Source organism: Lactuca virosa, chromosome 2 (genome assembly GCF_052849685.1).
Source record: "Lactuca virosa cultivar CGN04683 chromosome 2, Lactuca_virosa_CGN04683_v6, whole genome shotgun sequence".
Classification (NCBI taxonomy): Eukaryota; Viridiplantae; Streptophyta; class Magnoliopsida; order Asterales; family Asteraceae; genus Lactuca; species Lactuca virosa.
Window position 1 is genome coordinate 260,799,404 of NC_136427.1, and position 10,481 is coordinate 260,809,884.

General features: G+C 37.6%; 2 protein-coding genes across 2 annotated transcripts; one reads left to right on the plus strand and one right to left on the minus strand.

Moving 5' to 3' along the window:
• Positions 1-428: 428 nt before the first annotated feature.
• On the minus strand, positions 429-1,291 carry LOC145158449 (uncharacterized). The gene is made up of 2 exons (XM_079077344.1): positions 863-1,291; positions 429-764 (listed from the first exon to the last, which is right to left on the minus strand). Exons 1-2 carry the CDS (start codon positions 1,289-1,291, stop codon positions 429-431), a joined length of 765 nt encoding a protein of 254 aa, XP_078933470.1.
• Positions 1,292-7,919: 6,628 nt separating this feature from the next.
• On the plus strand, positions 7,920-8,564 carry LOC145160927 (mitochondrial import receptor subunit TOM9-2-like). The gene is made up of 2 exons (XM_079080305.1): positions 7,920-8,316; positions 8,424-8,564. Exon 1 carries the CDS (start codon positions 8,017-8,019, stop codon positions 8,299-8,301), a length of 285 nt encoding a protein of 94 aa, XP_078936431.1. The 5' UTR covers positions 7,920-8,016; the 3' UTR covers positions 8,302-8,316; positions 8,424-8,564.
• The last annotated feature ends 1,917 nt before the right edge of the window (positions 8,565-10,481 follow it).

Here is a 10,481-nt window from a genome sequence, read left to right on the forward strand (position 1 = left end):
GTCTAGACAACAATAATGAGACTTCCCAGCCAACCTTTCTAACATATGATCAATGAAAGGCAACGAAAAATGGTCTTTTCTTGTGCTTGCATTAAGTTTGCGGTAATCAATACATACTCTCCACCCGTTTTGCACACGGGTGGGGACCATCATACCTTTGTTGTTCTTGACCACCGTGATTCCCGTCTTCTTTGGCACCACTTGTACCGGGCTCACCCACTTACTATCCGAGATTGGATAGATCATACCCACATCAAAGAGCTTCAATATTTCTTTCTTCACAACTTCCATCATAAGCAGATTTAATCTTCTTTGTGCATCCCGACTTGGATTGCATTCATCCTCCATCAAAATCTTGTGCATACAAATGGAGGGGCTCAATCCTTTGATATCCACAATTGTCCAACCCATGGCTTCTTTGTGTTCCTTCAACACCTGAGGAGATGCTCTTCTTCAAATGCGGTTAGATGAGTGGAAATGATAACCAGAAGAGTCTTGTTCTTTCCCAAGTATGCATACTTCAAGTGTTGAGGTAGGACCTTCAATTCCAATTCTGGTGGTTGAACAAGGGAAGGTGGTAACATTGTGTGAGTTGGAGGCAAATCAACTTGCTTGACATAAATTATTGTGGATTTCTTTATTTCTAAATTGTTGACCAACTTCTCAACTTCCAAATCTAAAGAATAAAGCTTCAATTTCTCGGCTAGCTTCCCACAATCAAACCCTTTGCTTAGAATCATCTCCAATATATCACCATTAGTCAACTCAAACAATTCTTGGTTAGTGGTTCAACGGCATCAACAAAATACAAAGATGAAACATCACTAGGATATCTCATAGCATCATAAATATTAAAGCTTACAGTTTCACCATCAAATTCCATTGTTAAACTACCCGCATACACATCAATCTTTGTTCTATCCATTTTCAAAAATGGTATTCCAAGCAAGATTAGAGCCGATTTGGAGGAAAATTGTTCCTTTAAATCAATCACATAGAAATCCACCGGGAAGACCAATTGATTCACTTGTACCAAAACATCTTCTAGGACACCTCTAGGAAAAGCACTTGATTTATCCGCAAGTGAAATTATGACACCCGTTTCACTTAAAGGACCAACATTTAACGATTCATATACCGAATATGGCAGGACAATAATAGAGGCACCAAGATCAAGCATGACACTACTAAAAGCGACATCCCCTATCTTGCAAGGAACCGTAAAGATTCCCAGATATTTGCATTTAGGTGGAAGTTTTCTTTGAAAAACCGCGGATGCATTTTCATTCATCAAAATCTTTTCATTCCCTTTCAATTTTCTTTTATTTGCGCAAAGTTATTTCAAAATTTTTGCATATCTAGGGATTTGTTTGATTGCATCAAGCAAAGAGATGTTTACCTCCACCTTTCGGAAGGTGTCCAAGATCTCATTCTCCTCCGTATTCTTCTTTGAGGTTGCAAGTCAAGAAGGAAATGGTAGGTGAGTGACTATCGGTGTCACTAGAGGGGTAACTTTCCATAGAACTCTGGCTTGTCCATCATTCTTGATAATAGAATCCTCAATGGGAGTGATCTCTATTTCTTCCTCATCTTCCCTTGACATCTTGTTTGAACTAGTCTCTCCGGTTTGTTTACCACTTCTCAAGGTCACCATATTGACATTAGGATTCTTTTCGGTTTGAGAAGGTAGTTTGCCACGAGACTCCAACTTGCTTAAAGATGTAACAATATCTCCCACTTGTGCTTCAAGGTTGGAAATACTAGTTCTTGTCTCTTTTTGGAATTGTTGGGTACTAGTGGCAAGAGATTTGACAATGTCTTCAAGATACATTCCGGAGCTACTTGGTTGGGATGAGGAGGTTGTTGGTAATGATGTGGAGGGTGTGGTTTGGGTTGATAATGAGGTTGTGGATATTGGTAATAAGGTTGTTATGGTGGGTAGGAAGGCCTAACCAATGCATTTTGAGGCAATGGTCTTGGGTTGTAGCTCATATTGAGATTTGGCTTCCAACTTGAATTGTATGGATTTTGGTAACCAGATGGTTTGTTGTGGTAGTTTTGGAATTCTACGATGACATTTACATGTTCCACATCTTCTTGATGGATGGGACACATATCCGTAGGATGTCCCATTGTTGCAAATATTCCACAAACCATCATTTATGGAGTTTGTCCCATGGCTAGCTTGTGGACAATGGATGTTATATCTTTAATTTGAGACTCTAGGTTTGATGTCACCACTTCATTGACTTTTTGATGCGTGTCCCTCTTCATGTCTTGGCGTGGGCCAAAGTGTTGGGAGTTTGCGACTATGGTGTTGAAGAATTATCTTGTTTGTTGTGGAGTTTTGCTAAAGATATCTCCACCACTTGAGGCATCAACTAGTCTTCTCTCCATTGGTAATAACTCCTCATAAAAGTGTTGAATGAGGAGTTGTTCCGGAATTTGGTGTTATGGACAACTATAGCATAAGTTGTTGAACCTCTCCCAATAGTCGTGAAAAGTCTCATTTTGACCTTGATGGATTCCACAAATCTCATTTCTAATACTTGAGACTCTTGAAGCGGGATAGAACTTATCAAGGACTATTGCCATGTCGGTCCATGAGTTGATTGATCCCACTGGAAGATAAAATAACCAATCCTTTGCTCTATCGGCCAATGAGAAAGGGAATGCCCTTAATTTGATTTGGTCATCGGTTGACCATTGTGGCTCCATACTAGTGCAAATGATGTGGAACATCTTCAAATGCTTATGTGGATCTTCATTCTTCAATCCATGAAAATTTGGAAGGTGATGAACTAAACTTGACTTCAATTCCGAACCCCCTTCCAAAACGGGGTAATTGATACCGATTGGAGTTTGTGTAACATCGGTTTCCATCATTTGTCTCAAGGTTCTTTCAAGTGCTCCTTCTCCATCCGCCATTGGAATTTGTTTTATGATGGGTGGAGTTTGTTGTAAGGGTGGTGTTTCGAGAATTTATTGGCGAGGGTCGGGGCTAGAATCGGGTTTGGTGTCACTAGAGGAAGCGATTTCAACCTCCGGATCCCCATTAGGGTTTGAAGTTTGACCACGTTCTATTCTCTTTTCCTTCGCCAAATGCCTTGCTTCTTTTTCAATTCCCGGATTATAAATCAAGGCACCTGTACGTTGAGATTTGGGCATACAGAAACAAATTGATTAAAAATAAACCAATCACCGACAACGGCGCCAAAATTTGGTGGTTGTCGAGGCCAACAAATTTAATAACCCTAAATCTTTTACACTAAAATAGTGTATAGTGGTAAAGGGGTCGAATCCGTGGAGATTTGTTCAATTTTATAACTATATGAAAATCTCTTTGTAAAATTACTTGTAAAATGACAATAAAAGTAAAAATGGGGGTTTTGGTCTTTTTGAAATACTTGAAATAAAACTAGAATTAAACCAATATTTAAATAGACAATTCAACAAAGACAAGAGTTTGATGTAAAATCAATAAGAGAAAGATGATTCACTTAAGGTTTTCTCACTTGAACAATTGATGAACATATCATTAGAATCCAATGGTGCAATACTTGTTTTAAATCTTTAATTTGGCAATAGTAATCCAAGAAGCTTGAGATTACATAGACTTTTCTTAGTTGTTAAAATAGTTAGAGAAGCTCATAACAATTTCCTTAGTTAAAGTCATAATTTCCATTAAGCATGTAATTAGTGAAAATTAACTAGCATTAAGAACCAAAAAGTCACCAAATCCAAGAGGAGTCAAATGCTTTCACTTCCATGTTGGAGAAAATGTTTTTATGATTGTGTGAAGCAAAACCAACATAAGAACCACTTGTTGCTTGCTAATTTTAAGATCCTTTACTTAATCAAGAAATTAGCCAACTAATCACTACAAATACATTTAAACTCATGAATAAAAACGTACAAGTAGTAATAAGATGTTAAAACACAAAATATTCTCATGAAGATTCAAGAACAAGTTCAAGGAGTCTTCAACATTCAACAAATATTCAAATGATTTCACCAAAGTCAACCAAGATTAGTTTAGCCTAGCATGGCTAAACTCAAGAAAACAAAATACAGGTTAAAAGTACCCAACATGTAGCAAGAATCAAGAGCAAAATATGGTGTTTTTGATGTTCTTCAAGTGCTCCAAAAGTTCTCAAAACTCTAGAGAAATCCCCAATTTTCGGATGTACAAAAGGTCCAAAAGAATCCCACCAAACTTCCTCAAATAGAAGCCAAAAGTAAAATCACGAAATTACCCCTGCAGGACCTCATGCGGGCCGTGTGGTATTCTTGTGCGGGGCGCGTGAACTGACTGAGAATGAGCCATTTCCATTTGGTGGGCCTGCACTGCTTTAGCCCACCGATCCAATTCTTCTTCATTAGATTGTATCCCACAAGTCTTCACGTTTTCTTCAATTTGAGCCCAATTTGTCTTTTCCAAATCCTCAAAAGCCCGAATACTCGATCTATCAATCAATTCCGCAATTTTAAATTTTGTTTTCCATCTTCTTTTAAGATCAAGCCCATTTTGATTGCCAATAAAATGCATCCAAACTAGCATATATCTTCTTTTAATCTTCTCAAGCCCATGATTCTTCGTTGTCCTCAATGCTCATTCGAATCCCGCAATCCCGAACATCTCCGCTCCATGTTAGTCTTCTAAAAATCTGCACTCATCCTCAAAGACTAGAAAGAACCCGATTAAAGATAAAAAAACAAATAAAAAAGGAAATATGCATAAAGACTAACTAAAATGAGATGATTTATGCTAAAATAAACTAGGAAAATAAGTAATTAAAATTGTAACATCCGGATTTCCAGGTATGATAAAATGAGTATTATTTTCTAAAGTTATGAGGAGTGACTCGACGAGCTGGCGCCTTAACTCGTCGAGTAGGATCGCGACTTGGTGACGTGGAAAATAAATGGACTCGACGAGTCGACACGCTGACTCGCCGAGTCAGCGCTGTTGGCAGAAACCCTAATTCTTTCGGGCTTGAGACTATTTAAAGGCACTTATAGCCTCCTTGGCCCTTCCCACCAGTGTCTTCGTCCCTTGAGAGAAACCCTAGAGTTATTGTGAGCTCGAGAGGAAAGAGGCTAATTGGAGGTAATTTCTTTGAAGAAGAAGGTCAATAGTGTTGCAAGGATCTCAGAGGAGAGTTGGTGGATCAGCTTCATCTTCATTCAAGCTTCAGATTTGGTACAAGCTCTTGTCTCCCTGATGTTTGAATAGATTTCCTTTGGTTGTTGAGTTAGGGCTTGTATCACCATTTGGATGGGGTTTTGGGTGCATCCAAACCCTTTTTCGGGATTATTTTGTAGATCTGGACCTTGTGAGGTCCAGAGAACCAGAAAGTAGGTAGCTTTGAGTGAGTAACTTTGGAACCTTGAAGCTATGAAGCTTCAATGGAGTCATAATGGTGTATAGAGCAAAATACACCATGCATGAGCCTCAAGTTCAGACCTTTACGTGATTTTTGGGTGTTAGAAGGTCAGATCTATAAGTTAGAGAAACAGATCTGACCTCAAAAGGCCAAATGAGTATTGCCATGGAGGAAACTCGCCGAGTCCATGAGAGAACTCGACGAGTCGGATCGGGTTGCCCCGCGATCCATGATCAGTGGTAACCCGTCGAGTGAAAGGTTAACTTGACGAGTCGAGTGAGGCCTTATGAGGATTCAGAGGACACGCATGGACTCGCAGAGTCACCCGAGTGCACTCGACGAGTCTGGTCAAAGTTGGACCGTTGACTGGGTTGACTTCAGTTGACCTTGGGGGCTTGGTCACACTGATTCAAGAGAGACCATGGAGGGGTAGAATGGTCTTCTACCAATTCTTTAGAGATGAGAACATGAGGAGAGTATTGATTAGAGATATTATCATCTTGATAGGCGGAGGCTAGGTCGGGGATATCGAGCACGAGAGTTTACTAGACATCATACGAGGTGAGTCTTCTCACTATACATTACCTAGAGTGGTATCCATGAGCAGACCGGAGGGTCTTATGTGTTATATGTTTACTTGAGATTATGTGTATTGTGATTTATGTATGCTATGTGATATTTAGATCGGATCGGAGGGTCCAACGATTTAGACCGGACCAGAGGGTCCAACGAGCTAGACCGGAACGGAGGGTCCAACGAGCTACGGGACTGGAGGGTCCCGCCGAGACACATTGACCAGGTGGTCTTATCGAGTTATAGCCTCGAGTGGCTTATGTGTTGTATGTGGTATTTTGGGGAACTCTCTAAGCATTTATGTTTACCGTGTTATGTGATATGTGTTTCAGGTACTAGCGAGGATCGCGGGAAGGCGTCGACATGATTTGTACACACTGGCAAAGGATTATGTTTTTGAGATTCTGGGATATGTTTTATTGTGATGACATTTGATACACATGAGATTTTGAGAATATTATATGAGTTTTATTGTGTTTGAAAAACGAAAAATTGTTTTAAAATTTACGTCGTTACAAAAATGAAACTATCAGGGAGAAGGATGGGTGAAAATGGGAAGATAACAACATAACAACGTTGATATAAACTGTTCAACAACAAAAGCGCGGCGCGCTCCCCCTTAAAATTGACGAGTTGACAGTTTTGGTCCTTCTTCCAAAAATCCTTTCAGAAATGGTCTCAATGCTCACCTAAAACTCACATTAGCTAAAAAATGGTCATTCCATATCTTAACTTATACAAAATCGATCCTAGATGTTCATTTGGTTAAATCCTCTGGACAAACACAAGTTTCTCAAACTTGTCACTTTTGGTCCCTAAACTTTAAAATGTTTCATTTAACGGTCAAACACTATCAAAATTTATTTATGATGTATCAATAATATTTATTATGGTTATTAATCAAAATAATTTACATTTATTTATTTATTTTTTCATTTCAATTTATTTTATTTTAAATTAAAGAAACTTTTTATTTTTACTAAAATGCCCAAAACTTCTAGCCTCCAAAACATGATGTTGCAGCAGATGGTGAAGCCATATATTCAAGATGAAAAATCAAAGTTGTTAGTGACACTATGGAACTCGATTATAGAGATAAGAACACACATACACATCGATTTATCATTGGCATCCACATACCTTTCTACTTCAGTGTAATTCAACTTCAAAATGGAAGCTTTTTGCATGCAACAATGATATTAGAAACCCTTTTCAGACCCTTGTTCTCTCCAAGATCAACTACATGAAAACCCTTTTTGATGCAAATGTTTCTTTTAAAAGGTGATGTTAGGAGTATACGGATGTATTTTGGAAAAGATCGAATAGTATAAGAGAGTGTGATCGGATAACGAGCTTAACATGTTGTTAACCAACTTGTTGATAAGATTTTGAAACGTCGGTTAACAACATGTTAAGCTCCTTAGTCGGTCACCACTCTCTTATACTATTCGATATTTTCCAAAATACATTCGTACACTCCTAACATCATCTTTTAGAAGAAACGTTTGCAACAAAAAGGGTTTTCATGTAGTTGATATTGGGGAGAAGAAGGGTTTGAAAAAGGTTTCTAACATCATTGTTGCATGCAAAAAGCTTCCATTTTGAAGTTGAAATACACTGAACTAGAAAGATAACGTCATCTTAGTTATTTAGGCTAATTAGAAACAAAAAAATCCACTTAGGTCAAATGAGAATGTAAGGCTATGTTTGGCGCACCACAACTGGCTGATAAAATAACTTATTTTTCGACCTTTTTTAAGTTGTCATCTTTGGCAAACCCAAAAGTAGTTTATAAGGTACATTTAAAAAAAAAACTACTTAGATTAGCTTTTTAGGAGTTTTTTCCAAATATACCAATTTTTTAATTATAGAAACATATTCTTTTTAAATGTTCTTTTAAATCATTTTATATTTTTCAGATAGTTTTATCAAAATAAAAATACCTATGTTTCAAAAGCAAAATAACCCTAATGATCCCTAAACTGAGTAAAGCTTCAAACCAGCAGCTCGAAAGAGAAAATCGCGAAACCTTTGACGCCTACTACTTCAGCCAGTAATGGCGGCGAAGAAGCCCAACAGCGAAGGCGTTCTATCTAGGGTTTCATCAACAGTATCCGAATCTCCAATCGTCTACAAAGGCAAGCGTGCCGCTTCCGATGCGGGTTTCGTCGTCAAGAAGCTCCTCAGGAGCACAGGCAAGGCAGCCTGGATTGCCGGAACAACTTTTTTGATCCTCGTTGTTCCCCTCATCATTGAGATGGACCGAGAGGCTCAATTGAACGAGCTGGAGCTCCAACAGGCTAGCCTGCTCGGCACTCCATCTTCCGCCGCCCCGCACTAAACCCTAATTTGATCGGTCAGGCTTTTCTGCTTAATTAGTGGTTTCGAATGATATAATTTGTGGGGATTTTGATTTCCTTTATAACGAAGTATTTTTTGTTTATTCCTGCTCTTGTTCCGTAGATGGGATTATCAGATGGAAATCGAATTTATCATTGTTGATTAAGATGAGTATTGTGATGGATGAACACAATTGGGGAGCTTGCCTCCTTGTTATCAATTGCATATCTTCCATGAAATCTATGATGGTTATTTGTTGTTAAATTCTTAAATATTGTTTGCTTTGGCTTCAGCTTGCTCTATACTCTTTTAAATTGTTAAACACATTGCTTCCAAGTTTGCAAATGCGAGATTATGGTTCTTTGTTACGTTGGCATAGTCCATATTCAAGAATTTATTTTGTTAACTCTCATAGGGCATCATTGAGCTGTGTGAGTATTCGATAGAGATGTTGTACATCATCATCTTGTTCGTGTGATACATCAATTTGTTGCAAACGACTCATTGGGAGTCATTAATGTTATTGTGTGATTCTGTCCCTTAATTTGAATGGCTGCATATTAGATGTCAACTGAGACTATAACTCATTGGATGCATATTAGATGTCATCGTTTTGGATCATGGTATAATATGCAAACATCAATTACTATGAAGTTTTCCATCTTTTAGCTGTAGATAAAACATTTAGAGAAGCTGTCCACCTTTTACCTTAAGAGAAAGCATCCATTCATAAGCCTAAATCCTTGTCGTTGACTTGTTTCCATGAAGAAGATCTTGATCGTTGTCTTCTGTTTCTATTCCACCATCGATGGAAAATGTTTCGATTTATTTATTAAAATGTTTTGACAAAACTGTTATTTTTTATGTTTGATTTTTATGTTGTTCAGTTGCAAAAACAATCAGTGATCCACTGAAGACCAACTCATCATCAAGATGAAAGATCAAATGTTTTGTTTGATTTTTTTTTCTTGAATTGTTTTTGTTTCTCTTTGCTTCTTTTCAAATCACTCAATTCCTTGAAAAAAAACTCTGAAAAAATCACCATAACATTGCCCCTTTGGGCGGAAATAAGTATTTTGGGGATGTTCTTTTGCATATGTTCATGAACAATCAAAGTTTTTTTTTCATCCACTGTTTTGAAAACCAAACCGGACCGGCCGGTTCGACCGGGAACCGGTAAGGTTTCTAGTTTTTTAGCCTCCGAAAACTGCTAGTATGTCAAACCGTAAAAAACCGGTGGTTTTCTGTGAACCATGGTTCGACCCGCCTACAGAACTGGTTTTTGGAAAATTTTGATATCGACAATACAATACCCAATCGCAAAAGCTAAAGTCTAAACCTAATGAAGTCGACTCCTTTTCCTTTTGCTTTCCAGTTCCGTCTCCTTCGCTAAACGCTAAACCTGTGTTCGACGCCTTCATCTTCATCACTCCATTCTCGAAGCCACTGGCTCACAGTTAATCGATTTCTTGTACACTACCGGCGAACTCCACAGGTGAGCCGGTGGAGCTGCAATTTTTCGACCACAGTCCACACTCTACAGGTGAGTTGCGATTCTGTTTATCATTGTTTCTCTTTCTCTATTTTCAGTTTATATCTTCTGAATGTTGATTGATTAGTTGTTAGTTAGTTTTTTTGGTGAAAGTTTGTTAGGCTTATGAGTTATGATAGTTAGATTGTAGATATACATTGTACATTACTCTGTTTCTTAATCAAGGCTTTGAAAACCGGACCGGCCATCAAACCGACTGTCGTACCGGTTCGATGGGTCAACCGGTCGGACCGGTCCAAAAAACCTCAAAAAACCTAATGAACCGGCTGACATCATTATTACATCATTATTGTATTTAAAATTATAAAATATTCAAATATATATATATATATATATATATATATATATATATATATATATATATATATATATATATATATAACTACAAAACAAAAATACCAATAAACATAAGTCTTCACCATTGAATAAAAATATCAAGAGTAAATTATACGGATCGTTCCTCGTACGGGTGCCAAAAGACAAGAGTCCCTATTTACAAAAATTAACTCCGACCATCGCTTGTTTGTTTAAAACTTGCAAACTTCATCTCTCCAGACATAAAAAGACTATTTTACACTTAATATATATATATATATATATATATATATATATATATATATATATATATA

Coding starts and splice junctions, on each gene's coding strand:
- LOC145158449 (XM_079077344.1), bottom strand. CDS start 1,291: ATGAATGAAAATGCATCCGCGGTTTTTCAAAGAAAACTTCCACCTAAA. Junction 765..862: donor TGGAATTTGATGGTGAAACT/GTAAGCTTTAAT, acceptor GAATTGTTTGAG/TTGACTAATGGTGATATATT.
- LOC145160927 (XM_079080305.1), top strand. CDS start 8,017: ATGGCGGCGAAGAAGCCCAACAGCGAAGGCGTTCTATCTAGGGTTTCA.